The sequence below is a fragment of the Mauremys mutica genome, chromosome 8, assembly GCF_020497125.1.
Source record: "Mauremys mutica isolate MM-2020 ecotype Southern chromosome 8, ASM2049712v1, whole genome shotgun sequence".
Classification (NCBI taxonomy): Eukaryota; Metazoa; Chordata; order Testudines; family Geoemydidae; genus Mauremys; species Mauremys mutica.
Window position 1 is genome coordinate 15,178,018 of NC_059079.1, and position 18,850 is coordinate 15,196,867.

General features: G+C 44.5%; 1 protein-coding gene across 10 annotated transcripts in view; it reads left to right on the forward strand.

Moving 5' to 3' along the window:
* The window catches only part of FGGY (FGGY carbohydrate kinase domain containing), a 372,408-nt gene that overhangs the window by 260,787 nt on the left and 92,771 nt on the right, over positions 1-18,850 (forward strand). For all 10 annotated transcript variants that reach the window (XM_045026481.1, XM_045026483.1, XM_045026482.1 and 7 more), the window contains 2 exons: positions 2,184-2,312; positions 18,003-18,106. In XM_045026481.1, the coding sequence (XP_044882416.1) occupies positions 2,184-2,312; positions 18,003-18,106 (233 nt within the window). The remainder of the gene's footprint in view (positions 1-2,183; positions 2,313-18,002; positions 18,107-18,850) is intronic.

Genomic DNA, 18,850 nt, shown 5'->3' on the forward strand with positions numbered 1-18,850 from the left:
TAAGCAATAAAACATTGGCACTTGTCCTCTAGGAATTGGAGGAGACCAGCAATTCATTTCACATAAGCCACCAAGAGGCAGAAATGGTCACTTTTGGTTACTAGTATAATGAGTTGAATGAACTAGTTGGAAAGCTTTGAGTAATCCCTGTGTGTGGATTTTAAATTCTCAATATGATCTGCAGACTAACTCAAGCATAAAACTTTGAAGGGGAGAGCATGGGGACATATGTCGCTGAGTGTTTCACAGCCTGGCTGATGATTTAACACCCAGAAGCTATGTGTTTGGGGCAGGGTAAGCCTGTTTAATCTCAAAATACATTACACATTTGATTTGTAGGTGATTTCTGATAAGGCAATTGGATACCATGCTTTAAAAAAAAGGCAGCAGCAAGGCCAGATGTCTTTCATGACTGCAACATACATACTAAGATTTGAAGGCCCACTACAAAGTGAATGAGTCAACAATGTGATGCAATTGTGAAAAACACTAATTACACTGGGATGTATTAACAGGCTCTTGTATGTATGACACAGGAGATAATTGTCCCACTCTACTTGGCAATGGTGAGGCCACAGCTAGAGTACTGTGCCCAGTTCTGGATGCCACCCTTTAGGAAATATGTGGACCAATTTGAGAGAGTCCGGAGAAGTGCAACAAGAATGATAAAATGGTTAGAAAACCTGACTTCTGAGGAAAAATTTAAAAAAAACAGGCATGTTTAGTCTTGAGGAATGCATTACGCTCATGAAAACCCACTGAGAAAATAGAACTCTATTATTTTAAACAGAAATTGTGCCAATTGTGCTCAGAAGATTTGTTGAACTAAGCAAGTTTTAAAGATAAGCCCTGTTGAATGAATTTGGAGTTTCTGAGGTAGAGCCAAGGCATTGGCAAGGAAGTGTGTGGAAGCTCCCACTGTGACTTTGTGTGCCTCATCCATCTAACCTGTGGATGAATAAAGAGGTGTGGATTCCAGGAGCTGTCAGTCCTGTCTTACTGCTTTGTATCTAGCTACACTCCAGCACCACCCCAGGGAAAGACCTTTTATATGGAGATTGGCCTGAATCAAACCCCCGATCCTGAAACACCTGAACTCTGAAGTGTCCAGACCTGGATCCTATCGTCATAGCTTGGGCCTATCCCTATCTTTATCAGGGATAGGCCCAGGGATTGGCCACGGTTCGCCATTCATGGGGGTGTTGGGAAGCGGCGGCCAGTACATCCCTCGGCCTGCGTCGCTTCCCATAGCCCCCATTGGCCTGGGACGGCGAACTGCGGCCAGTGGGAGCCGCGATTGGCCGAACCTGCGGACGCAGCAGGTAAACAAAGCGGCCCGGCCTGCCAGGGTGCTTACTCTGGCAAGCCATGTGCCAAAGGTTGCCAATCCCGGTCATAGTTGATTAGTTGTTAATAATCTTTCCTGTTGGGGGGGGTGGGGAAAGTTAAAAGCTCAGATTCCCTCCAGTGTGGTGCCACAGAACATGGCAGAAAGGCCCTGTTGCAGAATGCCAGACAGATTGGGGAGGGTAGTTTTTGGTGGTTCAATGTACCCTCCACTGCAACTAGCCAACACAGACTCAGAAGTGGGTGGTCCTAGCCAGGAAGGAAATGGCAGGATTTCACTGATTTAATGGTTCTCCTGAACAGCCTCTGCTGGCTACTACAGAGGCGCTAATAGACATTAAAGGCACCACTTGTCTGGTGGAAGGAGAGTGGAGATGGAGACGCCTCTGGGCCAAGCTGATGCAGGAGGTACAGTTTTCACTTATTTGCATCAGCACAAGTGAATCTGCCCCAAGGTATCTAATTTCTAAAATGCCTATTTCTGCAGATATGAAGTCAGTGGCTACAATGTAAAGTGAGAGCCTGGTTGTCTGTTTACATACCTAGTAAAAAGATTATACCATGTTAAATGGAATTTTTACAGGTTATAGTAAAGCTGTTCTACATCGCTATACTGGGCATTGAATAGTTATCAGTTTTTAAACTCTTATGAGCAGCATGATACATCACAATTGTGTTTAATATACATACAGTGCAATTTGGTAAGTAAATGGAGTTTTCAATGCACTTTTTTGATGGATAGTACATAAAACAGCAGTGGGAAAAGTGCTTTTTTGCATGTTTGCTTTTCTGTTTATCAAACTGATGGGTGTTTGCTTTTACTTGTGTCTGCTCAGGAAACCAAGTCCTGTCTCCTGGAGCTTCTGTTGGAAATGGCCTAACGCCAGAGGCTGCAAAAGACCTCGGCCTTGCTGAAGGGACTGCAGTAGCAGCATCTCTCATTGATGCACATGCTGGAGGACTAGGTATTCTTACATACTTACTGTTCTCGGAAACAGGGATATTATTGAAATTAAATTTTTATGTTTCTACAAACACAGGTAACTAAGCAGCAAGTTGCCCTTATGCTGAAAGACCAATTCTTATCAAGTAGCACACTTTAAAAAAAAATCTTTATAAATTAGAGGCTGAGGGAACTGGGGCTTATTTAGTTTGCAGAAGAGAAGAGTGAGGAGGGATTTGATAGCGGCCTTCAACAACCTGAAGGGGTTCCAAAGAGGATGGAGCTCGGCTGTTCTCAGTGGTGGCTAATAACAGCAGAAGAAGCAGTGGTCTCAAGTTGCAGTGGGGGAGGTCTAGGCTGGATATTAGGAAAAACTATTTCACTTGGAGGGTGGTGAAGCACTGGAGTGCGTTACCTAGGGAGGTGGTGGAATCTCCATTTTTAAGAGGTTTTTAATGTCCGCCTTGACAAAGCCCTGGCTGGGATGATTTAGTTGGGGATTGGTCCTGCTTTGAGCAGGGGGTTGGACTGGATGACCTCGTGAGGTCTCTTCCAACCCTGATATTCTATGATCTTCTATGATACTTACAAAAAAGAGCGTGTGTAAACATCACTAAAATCAATTTGAAATTTTCAAGTGTCTGCTAATTTTTGTTGCCTCCATTTTCAGGTTCTCAATTTGAGATACAAAGGACCTAATTCTCAGAGGCTGAGAGTCTGGCGCTCCCACTGAGCTTCCCATTTCTCAACACATTAGGAAAAACCCACCCCCAAGTACAAAATAAAGCGCTCAGCCAAAAATCATGGGCCTGATGCAGGAATCTCTCAGGGAAGTTCTCTGGTCTGTGCTATGTAGAGTTCAGACTAGATGACCATAAGGGTTCCTTCTGGCCTTAAAAATCTATGAAACTTCATTGAAATTTTTCAAAAAATTTCACTCCTTTCCCTAATTTAACAAAAATATTTAAGCTCAAAAGTTGTAAAATTTCTGAGGAAAAACATTTAACTGCAAATATTTCACTCAGCTCTATGATAGTATTACTATATACACCTCTACCTCGATATAACGCTGTCCTCGGGAGCCAAAAAAATCTTACCGCATTATATCGAACTTGCTTTGATCCACCGGAGTGTGCAGCCCTGCCCCCCCCCCCGAGCTCTGCTTTACCGTGTTATATCCAAATTCATGTTATATCGGGTCGCGTTATATCGGGGTAGAGGTGTAGTATTCACTCAGCTCTATGTAGTATTATAATGTCCATTTCATAGACCTGAGGTAAAGAGACTTAAATAGTTTGTTCGATGTCATATGGATCCATTGTTCCCTGCAGCAAAATGACCCTCCCTGACTAGCTTGCTTCTGCTACCTCTAACATTGCTCACAGGTAGTGAGGGGTAGCAGGCTTCACAGAGCTGTTACATCCAGCACATTCCACTGTGGGTGAATGGGAAGGAATGGGGAAGATACCATACAAGGTCAGACCAAAGGTCCATCTAGCCCAATATTCTGTCTTCTGAGGGTGGCCAATGCCAGGTGCCCCAGAGGGAATGAACAGAACAGGGAATCAGCAAGTGATCCATCCCCTGTCGCCCATTCCCAGCTTCTGCCAAACAAAGGGCTATCTGCTTCATCTGTAAATGCTGAGAAATTGAGACTACAATTATTGTGAGTACGGTTCATACTGTACCACCTCTGACTACCATGCAGGGATGAGGCCCCCTGTGCTATGCCTTGTACAGACAAATAACAAAGCAGACAGAGTCTGCCCCAGCCAATTGACAGTTTAGGTGTCAATAGGACACAAGAGACGGATGAAAGGAGGGGTGGGGGCGAGAGGAATTTGTGAGGATTAGGTGTCAATGAAACTAATAGAGTTTAGGATAAAAACAGTAGTCTAAAAAACATAAGGAAGCTGGGTCTGTTTATAGGTATCCTGTGTAAAGCATAAATGAGGTAAATTATAGAACAAACTGTTTTGGTGCTAAAATAGTTAAAAAGTTCAAGGTTTTACCAGTACATTTAAAGAAGGCTTTTACTTTGAGACTCCATGGAGCTGTTGGATGTGTGCATTATCGTACTTCATTGGCTGAGTTTAGGCTGACTTAAAAATGGTTCAGCCCCATAATTCCCCTTTGGTAAGGGTAATCTCCCTCTGTTTAAATAATGGAATGGAGACCTTTGTATATTTCCTTTATACTAGTCCAATGTGGGATGTAGCACAAAAATTGCTTGCTATATTAGGATTATGGGTGTAATTCATTTAAAATAACGAGTAGTCCTTGTAGCACCTTAGTCTCTGGATAGTACATTAAACAGCAGTGGGAAAAGTGCTCTAAGGTGCCACAAGGACTCCTCATTGTTTTTACTTATAGAGAGTAACACTGCACATAGCATCCACAGTTTGTACCCACAAAAAATGGAATCTAGCTGTTAAAAATCTGATCTGGTGTCAGTCATTTCTTAACTGACTTTCAGCTGTGTATTCCTGAGCTTTAAGAGTATGTGAAATCTCGATTCAGTCTGAAGGCTTTTGGTTTTCACCAGTCTTTAGCTTTGAGTTTGAAAACAAACTTAAAAACCTAGCCCAGATTTGCCAGGAGGCTTATAAATCTTTCAAACAAATGTGAAATGGTTGCTGTTTACACATTAGAGGTGTCTAAATCTCTTCAAAAAAAAGAACAGGAGTACTTGTGGCACCTTAGAGACTAACAAATTTATTTGAGCATAAGCTTTTGTGGGCTACAGCCCACTTCTTCAGATGCATAGAATGGAACATATACGGATATATATTATATATACATACATACACACACACACAACACGAAAAGATGGAAGTATCCATATCAACTCTAAGAGGCTAATTAATTAAGATAAGCAGTTATCAGCAGGAGGAAAAACAAACAAACTTGTAGTGGTAATCAAGATGGCCGATTTCAGACAGTTGACAAGAGGTGTGAGGATACTTAACATGGGGAAATTAATTACACAGATTGAATCTCTCAGCCATTCCCAGTCTCTATTCAAGCCTAAATTAATGGTATCTAGTTTGCATATTAATTCAAATTCAGCAGTTTCTCATTGGAGTCTGTTTTTGAAGTTTTCTGTTGCAAAATTGTCACCTTTAAGTCTGTTACTGAGTGACCAGAGAGGTTGAAGTGTTCTCCAACTGGTTTTTGAATAATTCCTGATGTCCGATTTGTGTCCATTTATTCTTTTGCGTAGAGACTGTCCGGTTTGGCCAGTGTACATGGCAGAGGGGCATTGCTGGCACATGATGGCATATATCACATTGGTAGATGTGCAGGTGAACGAGCCCCTGATGGCGTGGCAGATGTGATTAGGTCCTATGATGGTGTCACTTGAATAGATATGTGGACAGAGTTGGCATCGGGCTTTGTTGCAAGGATAGGTTCCTGGATTAGTGTTTTTGTTGTGTGGTGTGTGGTTGCTGGTGAGTATTTGCTTCAGGTTGTGGGGCTGTCTGTAAGCAAGGACTGGTCTGTCTCCCAAGATCTGTGAGAGTGAGGGATCTTCTTTCAGGATAGATCTTTGATGATGCGCTGGAGAGGTTTTAGTTGGGGACTGAAGGTGATGGGAAGTGGCATTCTGTTATTTTCTTTGTTGGGCCTATCACCTACTACAGGACTTCTGGGTACTCTTCTGGCTCTGTCAGTCTGTTTTTTTTCACTTCAGCAGGTGGGTATTGTAGCTGTAAGAATGCTTGATAGAGATCTTGTAGATGTTTCATCTGAGGGATTGGAGCAAATGTGGTTGTATCTTAGAGCTTGGCTGTAGACAATGATCGTGTGGGTGTGTTCTGGATGGAAGGTGGAGGCATGTAGGTAAGTATAGCGGTCAGTAGGTTTCCGGTATAGGGTGGTGTTTGTGTGACCATCGCTTATTAGCACAGTAGTGTCCAGGAAATGGACCGCTTGTGTGGATTGGTCTAGGCTAAGGTTGATAGCGGGATGGAAATTGTTGAAATCATGGTGGAATTCCTCAAGGGTTTCTTTTCCATGGGTCCAGACGATGAAGATGTCATCAGTGTAGCGCAAATAGAGCAGGGACGTTAGGGGATGATAGCTGAGAAAGTATTGTTCTAAGTCAGCCATAAAAATGTTGGCATAGTGTGGGCCATGCGGATACCCATCGCAGTTTTGCATGGTTTTGATGTGAAATGCATCAGAAAGAAAAGGGAATAAGTTGGCATACTCCCTTGCGAAATGAGTTCCCCGAGCTTCACAAAGCTCCACTCTGCTCTTGCAAGGAAAGTGCAGAATGCTTAATTCTGGGCTTGTAGCTTAGTGAAAGTATTGGTAGAAATTATTTTCAGACATCTTTTAAAATGAAATGCATTTGAAATTTTGAAGCCCACATACTTTTTTGTACTGATTTGGGGGGAAGGTGTACTTTATTTTGCTTTTGAAAGTTTTTCATTTCACCTTTAATGCATGTCATCCACATGCCATTTACTGTGTACTACCTACCTGTCCACCAATAGGTCAGAGTCATACCTCACGCAGACTTCAGTAGAACTACTCAAGGGATGAATTTGCCCACTATGCTTTATTTACCATTTTCCTTCCAGCTGGTTTTATCATCAATAGTTTTTAGCCTTAGAGCTCCAGCATCATCTGGTTGAAATACATTTGTGACCTTTGGAAGTAGGAAAAAGGAAGACAGCAACATCTCATTTTCGGGCAAAAATTGTTCTCCGAGAACTGTATCACACAAGATTTCAAGTTTCTGTGCTTCTCTACATGCATAGAGTTTATAGTGGGAGCTTCATGCATGTAGGGAAAACAAGGATCTCTGTGTCTTGCTCCACCTTGTCATTCTGAAAGGACAGTTTTGCTCTTCAGACTGGATTTACCCGTGTTTACAAAAATGCCTCTGTAATGCAGAGCTTTCATACTTCCTATGGCCAACTGCCAGTAAAGCAATTGGGTCTGGTGGACTATGTCAAGGGAGGCATGAGCATGGACAATGCTTCCTTGATGTCCCAGTGGTCTGACTGCTGAGGGAAAACTGAACTATGCAGCCCAAAGAGCATTGTTCTTGGCCATCAGCTACAATTTGGTGCTTTTCCATAGAGTTGAACCGAGGCCCATCTGTCTGGAGATACTTCACAAAGGGGATGGCAGTGAGTGGTGGAGCTTGGAGAAGAGCCTCTCAGTGACGGTCTTCGGCAGTCATGCCTAGCAGTTGGAGTAGGTGTCAGGTCTAGTGGTCAAAGCAGAAGGTCAGAACCAAAGTCAGAGCCAAGAGTCAAAACAGAGTTGGATCCAGAAATTGGAGCCAAGAGTCAGAACCAGATTACCTGGAATATGGAAAGGCAGGAGCAGGGCTGGTTCCAAGTAGGGGCAAGGTTGGAACAGGACTAGAACAATGCAGGGGGTGGGGCACGATCTAAACTAGAATGAGGCTGGTTACAGGGCAGGGTCAAGGCTGGAGCAGGGCTTGGAGTGAGGCAAGCACAGGGAGGCAGAAACACCACAGCTGCATGCACTGAGTAGCCACAAAGCCTCTGCAGCTGCTTGGCTTAAGAGCAAGAGCAAGCGCCTCTCTGCCTTATCCAATCAGGTGGTTCTGCTGTGCAGGGCCGGCTCCAGGTACCAGCCTACCAAGCACCTGCTTGGGGCGGCACCTTGGGAGGGGGCGGCACTTGGGGTTTGTTTTTGTTTTTTGTTTTGTTTGGCCAGGCGGCGCTGGGGGGAGGCGGCGCTTAGGAGGGTGATGCCATCAGGGGCGGCTCTAGAAAATAGGCTGCCCCAAGCAGCGCGGTGTGCTGCGCCGCCCTTCCTCGGTCCCGCGGCGGGTCCCCTCTTCCCGCGGCTCCGGTTGAGCTCCCGCGGCAGGTCCACCGGAGCCCCGGGACGAGCGGACCTCCCGCGGGCACGGCTGCGGACGGTTCGCGGGTCCGGCGGCTCCGCTTGAGCTGCCGCAGTCATGCCTGCGGGAGGTCCAGCCGAGCCGCGGGACGAGCGCCCCCTCCGCAGTCATGCCTGCGGCAGGTCCGCTCGTCCGCGGCTCCGGTGGACCTCCCGCAGGCATGACTGCGGCAGGTCCACCGGCCCAGCCTGCCGCCCCCTAGATTTGGCCGCCCTAGGCAACAGCTTGGTTTGCTGGTGCCTAGAGCCGCCCCTGGATGCCATGTAGGGGGGGCGGGGACTTGGGCGGTGCTTGGCTGGGGCGGGGACTTGGGCGGCACGATGCAACACTTGGGGTGGCGGGGACTTAGGCGGTGTGACGCTCGGGGGGGCGGGGACTTGGGCGATGTGATGCTCGGGGGGCGGGGACTTGGGCGACATGACACTCAGGGTGGGGACTGGGCGGGGCAATGCTCTAGGGCGGGGCTTGGGTGACGCTCGGGGGCCGGGCCTTGGGCGGCGTGACGCTCGGAGGGGGGCGGCGCTCCTTGTTTTTGCTTGGGGCGCCAAAAATGTTAGAGCCGGCCCTGCTGCTGTGGTCCAGCTACTCTCATTGGCTGCCTGGTGGCTGGGCAGGTGCAGCTGGAGGCCCTCATTCCTGACACTACCCTGTAGAAACTGGTTTTCCCTTCTTGTTTTTACTAAAACAAAGCCACCTGGTCCTGATCCTCTTCTCTAGTTCCCTGCTTGAGCTACTGCAGCCCTAGGGGTGGACTAATTCCTGCAGTCTGTGCAGCCCCAGTGGGAGGTAGATGCAGGGACCAGGATGAAAATAGGGATGATGGATGTGGAAGAGGAGCTATTGTAAGCTCCCCCATAATTAGCTCCACACCTGCGAACTGGGTAGCCATAGAAAGTTTCACCAACGTGGTTGCTTTAGTACTAGTTACTTAATCTTGGATCCCAGGAAAAATGTTCTTTCAAACTGTATTACATTAATGTGCACAAGAGAACTTCTAGTTCTCACACAGGCCAGTTAGTATGCGACATGTTGGTGCCCTTTAGAAATCACACCCCCTAGTGTGCATTGCTGCTCCACGTAGACAAGCCCTCAGAGGCTGTGATCAAGCGATCCCTCTTAGCATGTTTTCCAATCTTAATTATCCTTGTGGCTGTTCTCTGAACCCTTTCCAATTTAACAACATCCTTCTTGAACTGTGAATACCAGAACTGGACACAGTATTCCAGCAGCTCTTACATCAGTGCCAAATACAGAGGTAAAGTAACCTGTCTATTCCTACTTAAGGTTCCCCTGTTTATGCAGCCAAGGCTCTCGTTAGTCCTTTTGGCCACAACATCACACTGGAAGCTCATGTTCCACTGGTTATCCACCATGACCCCTGAATCCCTTTCAGAGTCACTGCTTCCCAGGATAGAGTCCCCCATCTTGTAAGTATGGCCTATATTTTGTTCCTAGATGTGGACATTTACTTTTAGCTGTATTAAAACAGATCTTGTTTGCTTGTGTCCAGCTGGCCAAGCAATCCAGATCGGTGACTTGTCCTTTTCGTTATTTACCACTCCAATTTTTTTTATCATCTGCAAACTGTATCAATGATGACTGTATGTTTTTTTTCACATCATCGATAAAAATGTTAAAGTAACATAGGGCCAAGAACCGATCCATGCGGGACCCCTCTAGAAACACACCCACTCAATGATGATTCTCTGTTTTCAGTCACATTTTGAGACCAATCAGGTAGCCAGTTTTTAATCCATTTAATTTGAATCCGTTATGATCAGCTTGGAGTTGGATAGTCAGGTGAGGAAATTTCCTGTTACCTGAATTTCCTTTTCTGAGCTTTTCACATCCCACAAACATAAGGTCTGGCTCCCCGGTCTCAGGTGATGGGGAGTCAAAACTGATCTTTTGTCCTGGCTGGGACACAGGACTGACACATTCCCAGAATGATGGTGTCCAAATGTAAGCGGGCACAGACTCACCTGGTGGCCCCTCCTGCTCGTTATCCTCAGGAATTAGCTTCCAGCGTCCAAAGCGCCTTCTGCTGGCCAGTGATCCACCTTACCGCTGGCCCCCATGTTCTTCCCAGGACCCCAGTGCCTCTTTTACTGGGTGCTGCCCCCTGGCAGTACCCCCACAGTCTGGGTCTCCCCCTCCCAGGGGAACCCCCACCCACTATCCCCACTTCACCTCAGTCTTGGCTACTGCCCAGTCTCCATCTAGCCCCCATTCACTGGGGCAGATTGCAGTGTAAGCCACTTATCACAGGCAAAGGGGTTCAGACCTGCTGCCTCTGCCTCCCCATGGCCTGCCCCATTGCAACCCTGCATCTATTCAGCCTATAGTCAGGCCTGCAGCCTGGGGCTTTCCAGGCCAGAGCTCCCAGCTCCTCTGTCTCTTCCCCAGCCCTGCTCCCAATCTAGGTGTCTTGCTTAGGTCCCTTCAGCCAGACCCTTCTCCCTCTACAAGCAGAGGGAGACTGCCTGGACCTCTAGCTCACAGCCTCTTATAGGGACCAGCTGGGCCTGATTGGGGCATGGCCACAGCTGAGTCTACTTTCCCCAATCAGCCCAGGCTTCTTGCCCCAACCACAGCCCTCTCAAGCCGCGCAGGGCAAGAGTGGGTAACCATCCCGCTACACCAAACCTCTTCTGGCTGCACTTTTCCCCTCACCTCCTTCTCAATGCACTCCCTATCCGTGGCCCCATGAAGTCGCGGGACCTCCTGGTCAACCTCCTCCTCGCCCTGGCAAAAATGGCCATCTACGTGACCAGGGAGAGGCGGTTGGCCAGTGAAGACGCCTGCGACTGTGGGGCTTGTTTCCGATCCTTAGTCCGTTCACGTCTCCAGGTGGAGTTCCTCTGGGCGGCGTCCGCTGGCTCCCTTGACGCCTTCGAGGAGCAGTGGGCGCTGTCCGGACACCAAACCTCTTCTGGCTGCACTTTTCCCCTCACCTCGTTCTCTATGCACTCCCTATCCGTGGCCCCACAAAGTCCCGGGACCTCCTTGTCAACATCCTCCTTGCCCTGGCTAAAATGGCTATCTACGCAACCAGGGAGAGGAGGTTGGCCAATGGAGACTTCTGTGACTGTGGGGCTTGTTTCCGGTCCTTAGTCCGTTCACGTATCCGGGCGGAGTTCCTCTAGGCGGCATCCACTGGCTTCCTTGACGCCTTTGAGGGGCAGTGGGAGCTGTCCAGAGTTCTCTGCTCGGTGTCCCCGTCAGGCTCCCTTCTTATGACCCTTTGACCGCACTCCTGTCCTTGTTCTTTTATTAGTTGTCCTCCGAAATCAGTTGGGTTTTGAGGTCCTGCAGATCCTCCCCTTTGGCTGGGGGGGATCCTTTAGCATTGGGCGGGCTTCCACCCGCCCAGTTCCCAGAAACCCAATAGGTACACCAAACCTCTACACTACTAAATTTCCTGTTAACCATCATGCTGTAAACTAATATCAGTTAAAGGCATCATGTTGTGGAGGACTCTCCTGCCAAGCACTGCATCTGCAGGTCACACAGGATGTGTCTCAGAGATGTTCATGGAGACTTGTTTTTCAGAGTTACTGATCAGCCAGAGCACTCATGAGCATCAGCCAGAGCTGCAAGTGTTTATCACCTCTGAAAATTAAGCTTCTTTGACTTAGGGCCAGATGGATGGTTAGGCACTAGCTTAGCACTTGGGAAATGCAGGTTCAGTTCCCTGCTCCACCATAAACTTCCTGTGCAATCATGGGCATATCATTTAACCTCTCTTCCTCTGTTCCCTGTCTGTAAAATGGGGCTATTAATAACTCACAGGGGTGTTGCAAGGATAAACGCATTAAAGACTGTGAAGCCCTTTGGGAACTACTGAGAAGCGCTATGTAAGAGCCAGATATTATTATTTACAAAAGTATGTAGGCACCTAAAGATGCAGCTAGGCATGTAATGGGATGAGTACCTAAGAGAGTGTCTAGCTGCCATTGTCTTTCAATGAGAGATAGGTGCCTAATCTGTACAGGCAATTTTGTATATTCCTGTAGATGCCTAGCTGGCTCTTTAGTGTGTAAAACATCTTTGTAAATCTGGCCCTTAATACCTCAGTATGAATTTAGGTGGTTGTTTTTTTTTAATTGGGCACTCTGGTTTCAGGATTCCAACCACAGTTAACGTCAAAGTTTGAAAGTCTCTCTCACACACGTACAAAGTGTTTGTTTTAATGTGTGTTTCATTATTAATCCAGCAAGATTCTATTTTCAAAGTCAGCCTGTTTTGGTATTAAAACATGGAGACATCCCTGTGTGGGGGTTTATTGCAGAGATGCGGAGATGTCAGACCAAATGCTGGGAGCACTAGAAATCTTCTCCTCTTTCCACGTTAAACTTGGCATGCTGTATGTCATTCAGTAAACAAATTCTGAAGGTAGATCCGATCCCAGCTGTCCTGCTGGTGTCAGAAATGCCGGGAATTCTTGTAAATCAGAGAACTACAGTAGATTGAACCATAGAAGAGAATTTGTTGTTATTTGTTTGTACTACCATAGCATCTAGAAATCTAACAGAGATTGGGGCTCCATCGTGCCAGGCACTGTGAAGACCCATAGAGAGAAAGTCTTCCAAAGAGCTTGCATTCTAAGTACACAAAAAACACACGAAGTGTTGGTTGGGGAAACACAGGCACAGAGAGGTGAAGCATCTTGTCCAAGATCACACAGCAAATCAGTGGCAGAGCTAGGAACGGAATCTGTGTGTCCTAAACCTAATCCTAGTTTTGTGCCCCATGCACTGGACCACACTGCCTCTCTAGTAAGTGGACTTCTCTCATTTTCTGATCGTTTATTAAATACACTGGTCAAAACTAAGAAGTACTAAATTAATATTTAGTAAACAGCAGGTACTATTTTAGCATTTTTTTATGATTTCCAATAGTTGTTTCTCCTAGATTATCCATATACTGTACATATTATTATAGTTTGTATTGACCATATTTAATCATTTAATCAGAGCATCTGTACTCTGGCTAGGAAACCAATTAGTCTCACTATGTGGGTGGGTGGGCGTTTTAAAAATAGGGAAAATCAGCATATTTTTCAGTCGAAGGACTTAATGTACTCATATTGTAGAATATACATGATGTATAATCTCACATTGAATCACACTGCTATGAACTATCTTATAAACAAATTCATATTGAACTGTGAGAAATATTTCCACATCTTATTTTTGTGGAGGTAGATGAATATTTGGTACACAAATTTCAACACTTCAAAACACTCCAATGGACCTAATTTTCCTGGAAACACACATGCTTTTACCCTTGCAGTTTTCATGTACAATGCTACAAAACAAGGGTCAGATTTTCAGAAACTGGGATGGCATTTTTGCAAGCTTAAGTTGTCAGTGCAATAAATGTAGGTGATTTTTTTTGTCCCCACAATCATTAGCCCCTACAGTTTAAGCAACTTAAATGTCTAAAGGTTGTGGAAATCAGTGCCTTACTGGCTAAGTGAGATGTATTAAGGGTGCATAAAACTGTGTGCAAAATGGTTACTTGCCCTTGCAATTTTGTGCTTTTGAAAATGGAGGCCCAGGCTAGGGTGGATCAAAAATTTGGCCCTAAATATAAGCAACATTGTGCCAGCAAAATTAGAGACTGCTTTTCAAAGTCAGGCCTGTAATCTCATTTTTTTTACATTCCATTTGCTTAGGTTTATTAAAATGTATACCATTCACTAAATACAATATAGACTTGTGTAACAAAATATCCTTTCTCTTAGGACATAAAATATACAATTTGATTTTATGCTGTAAACATGCATCACCGAAGGCCTTTGTAAGGCTTAAATCATGAACCTTTAGCCAGTGACTTTCTCCTTCTCTTCATCATCTCTTCATACTTCATGTTGTATATGTTAAACTAATGCATTTATTTAAACATGGAGAATAATTTGCTGCACCCAACCTCTTTAGAGTTTGAAGTTTGAATCTTAACAAAACTGCACTAAAGGTCCAGCCTTTCCAGTATTAAGTGATCCTTTGAAATCAACAAGATATTGATTATGTGTGTGGGGGAAAAATATACTGAAAGCTGGCCTGATGACAGTGTTAATTCCTATACAGAGGAATGAACAGCTCTTGTTATCTACACTGCCAGCCGCATGGCATATCAGTGAATAAATGTGGATGGGAAATAACTTTTCATATCTTAGAATTTTCAGTCCAGACACCATTTTCCACAGTGCCTCCATATTCCCATACAGGAGCTCTACCAGTCACAGATTCCCTGCTTTGTCTCTGCACGTAGTGGGTGACGTTTAACTGCTTAGGGGCTGGAGAACCAGTCACATGGATCTCTCTGTATGTTTTCCTCGGTGCTGTACAGGCAGCACCGTTACAAAGGTGATGGCTTGGAAAAGGGGGTGTCTCTCTATGGTAGAAGGAGGCTGATGCAGGGTAGTAGCAAGGAGAGTCACTGCAAAACTAGGACAAATTGAGTGCAAATCCAGGAGAGCTGGAAGGAGGTTGTAGGAGGAGAGAATCTGTGAGATGTAAATCTGCTCTGGGAAGGGTTGCCAAATATGGGGCTGGTAGAGAAGAAGATGAAATAAGAAAGATTTGAACTGAAGAGAGAGAGTGCAGAGGAGAGAACGGGGAAGAGAGGGCGAGCATAAGAGTGCACATGAGAAGAGGGTAACCAGAGCAGAGGGCAATCTCTGAAATGCACAGGGGCGGCTCCAGGCACCAGCACGCCAAGCGCGTGCCTGGGGCAGCAAGCCACGGGGGGCGCTCTGCCGGTCGCCGCGAGGGCAGCAGGCAAGTTGCCTTCGGCAGCTTGCCTGCGGAGGGTCCGCTGGTCCCACGGCTTCGGCGGACCTCCCGCAAGCGTGCTGCCGAATCCTGCTTCCCTTCCATCCCTTCTTTACAGCTTCTTTAATCATAAAGTTCAGGAAATAAAACTGAAAGATCCTAAGGAAAAATAGTGGTGGAGAGGAGAGAAAATAAGAAAACAAGGGGGAAATTGAAGATTTCCACTGAAAATAAATTCTAATGAAAATGAGGGGAAAAAGGATGGTGTCAGATAATGCAGCCATTATTTTAAAAGTAGAAAAATATTGAAGAAAAATATACAGAGGAAAGAAAATGCAGGGAGAAGAGAGAAAACATCTGCAACATGGTAAATTTAAACCAAGAAATATTGAGAATAATTAACTGCTCTAGTTAATGAAAAGTTGCCATGTATTAAAAATGTGATGTCACATGTTTTGGGCATTTTCACCGTTTTGTCATAGTGTAGTCTATACACATAGTGTATAGAGGATATGCCCTAGAACATCTGCATGCTTTGGATCAGGGGTTCTCAAACTGGGGGTCGGGACCCCTCCAGGTTGCGAGGTTATTACATGGGGGATCACGAGCTGTCAGCCTCTATCCCAAACCCCCGCTTTGCCTCCAGCATTTATGATGGTGTTAAATATATTTTAAAGTGTTTTTAATTTATAAGGGGGAGTCACACTCAGAGACTTGCTATGTGAAAGGGGTCACCAGTACAAAAGTTTGAGAACCACTGCTCTAGATTAACCAGTTGTACATTAATTTCCATTGGATGTCATAATTGTTCCATTGAAATACATTCTTCTGAGTGTATCAAAAATGGTCTTCAAAGATAGAACAATAAAAACAGCACTTTCTCAGCATGCAGACTGAACTACAGTGACATGGTGGAGATTTAGTTTTCATAGCTAGTAAATTTTGACACACCGTCCATTTCTGCATTTGGCTAGGATTTTTGGATGTTCTGAGCTCTGGAATCTGTGACAGCTTTGAAGTCTGAGAGTGGGGTAGGAAGGAGATGAAGAGTTATTTGATATTTACTGCTACAGAGGTCTTGAGTATCTTCCAAGCTAGTGCATCTGAAATCTGTTACTAAAAAGCTGAAAACTGGAAGCTGAATAGATATATGCCCTTCATTCGACCTAGTCTATTAATTTTAAAGTGCCTAGAGTTAAAACTGAGTATGGGAGGTCTGGCTCTTGAGGCTATGACCTCAAAAAGCTGGAATAAACTACCTGCTCCATTAAAACAGGCTCCAGCATTGTAGATCTCTTATTTTACAATATCTGAAATACTTTGTTACTATGGAAAAAGAACTGAAATTATGACTGCTAAGTGTTTCCTGCCGTTTGATACTGAGTGTCATATTGTTTTGTATGGTACTAAAGTTTGCTGTCTTAAATCTGTCCTTTGGGGACCTTCGCAAAAGAAATTGTGTATCCCATGAGGCTGTCCCAGAATACTACAGATTCTGACAAAAATAAACATAAAACTATTTATAACAGCACTTAAATTGTCCTAAGAACTGAATGAAATGGCTTGATCTTCATTATAATTCTATGTTATAATTAGGGTTGCCAAATTTGGTTGGATGTATTCCTGGAGATTTCATCATATGACATAATCTTTAATTCCTGGAGACTCCAGGCCAATCCTAGAGGGTTGGCAACTGTAGTTATATTTAATGTTTTTTATTCATTAACATTAATTATAGCATATTATAATTGTATCTCACTTCAGTCAATCACAAATAGGACTTTGAGAACTCACTGACAGTAAAGTTGGCATAAACACTAAGGGTGATGTTCTGGCCCCACTGAAATCAGTAGCTCTATTGATGTCAGTAGGAATTTTCCTAAGATTTCTGCTGAAGTGATACACATTTTCTTAATGTTTAACAGTTATTGAACCACGAGACTTAGTAACATTCTGGAAGACATACAAATAAATGTCTACCTGTTGCGCTGACAAGTCACACCTGGGTAGATTTGTATGCTGTAGTGGGCAGATAGACTTTGAATGCCCTCTAGTAGTTCTAACTATAGTACTTCTTAGTTCAGGAAGCTACCTGTTAGACTAAACTATACAAAATCCGTAATGTGTAGTGGGGCACGTCACTGTCTGGCAGGTAAAAAATAAAGCATGATAGGTAGCACCAACACTTTAAGGATTCTGTTTATCTGTACAAATAAATGAATCCCGTATGTGTACAGAATACCACAGACATAATCTCAGCCTCGTCTGCCACTTGTATATTTCTTGGTTCAAATCGGATTCTGCATTTACACTATGTGTACTCAAGGATTTAGGGTCAGGTTTTTAGAGGTATTTAGGTGTCTGAAGATGCACATTAGTACTTAGGAGGATTTTCAAATGTGCCTAGGCTTTGATCAGTGCTATTGGGAGGTACACACGCAAACACCCTGCACGGCACTCAGACAGTAGATGCCACAGTGGGGGAACAAAGCAAGAAAACATGAAGGCACTTGCCTGCGATTCAGGAGATTAGGGTTAAATTCCCAGCTCTTCCACTGACTTCCTGTATGACCTTAGGCAAGTCACTTAGTCTCTTTGCATTTCAGTTCTTCATCTGTAAAACAGGGATGATGGTGATATTTCCTTTTGTTTTTTCATCTTTTCTCTATTTAGGCTATTGAAACTGTAAACTCTTCAGTACAGGGGCTGTCTTTTTCTACACATTTGTATGATGCCTGGTAGAATGGGGCCATGATTACTGTTGAGGCCTCCTGGCTCTGCTGGAATATAAATAAAATAATAATAATGGGTATAGAGGAGAGTAATTACTCTGTGTAATGCCCCATACATTTGGAACATCCTTTATCTTGTCAATAAACAGTATCCACAGTCACCAGACTGGAATAGCCCTTTCTAATTGTGAAATTGGTCTGCTCTAGAAGCAGTGTGGGATCCTTTGCAACCATTCAAATACTAAACAACTCTGTTTTATGGAAGGTTGGGTTGTTTTTTAAGATATATATATTTTTTTTAAAAATAGGAGTGATTGGAGCAGATGTGAAAGGATATAACCTGCCCTGTGAAAATCAGCCAGTTACGTCCCGGCTTGCTGTGATCTGTGGAACATCTTCCTGTCACATGGGGGTAGGTTGGCTACATGGTCACAGTGATGGTTTTGTATAGTAGCTAATGTCTCTGAAGAGAAATTACACTTTATTTTCCGATCAGCACCCTCCCCCTTTTTTTGTTTTGTTACTTTGGTGTGTTCTTTATCTTTACTTTCAGATTTTAATTACATATTATGCATTTGCTAGCAACCAGGAGCTTTCATAGTAGTAGGGTGACCAGATAGCAACTGTGAAAAAACGGGGACAGGGAATAGGGGGGAATAGGTGCCTATATAAGAAAAAGTCCCAAAAAACAGGACTGTCCCTTTAAAATTGAGACATGTGGTCACCCTACATAATAGTGGAAATCAATACTGGGGAAAAAACCCTGACATGAAGTGCTAAAGCAAAGTCTAACACAATGCTGCAGAAGCTTAAAGAGAGCAGCGTGAAATCAGAGCTGAAGACTCTGAATTTGAGTTATCCATGACAAGCATGTCACTAATGTGTTCCTGAGTAGCGTCTTCAGAGAAGTAGTGTGTGTTCTCCAGCAGCCCTTCTTCCCCCACCTCCTCACTCAATCAATATAAATCCATCTCTCTCTGAGAGCTGCAATGATCTATATTGAATTATATGTATGATGACTTCAAAAAAAACCCAGATAAGCAATTTTTGCTTTGTTAATTTTTCCCAGTGAATTAACGAAAAAGCTTTTCCTTAGTTTGCAATTAAAATTTAGTGTCTGCTTTGGAAATTTATACCTAATTAAAATGTATGAGTC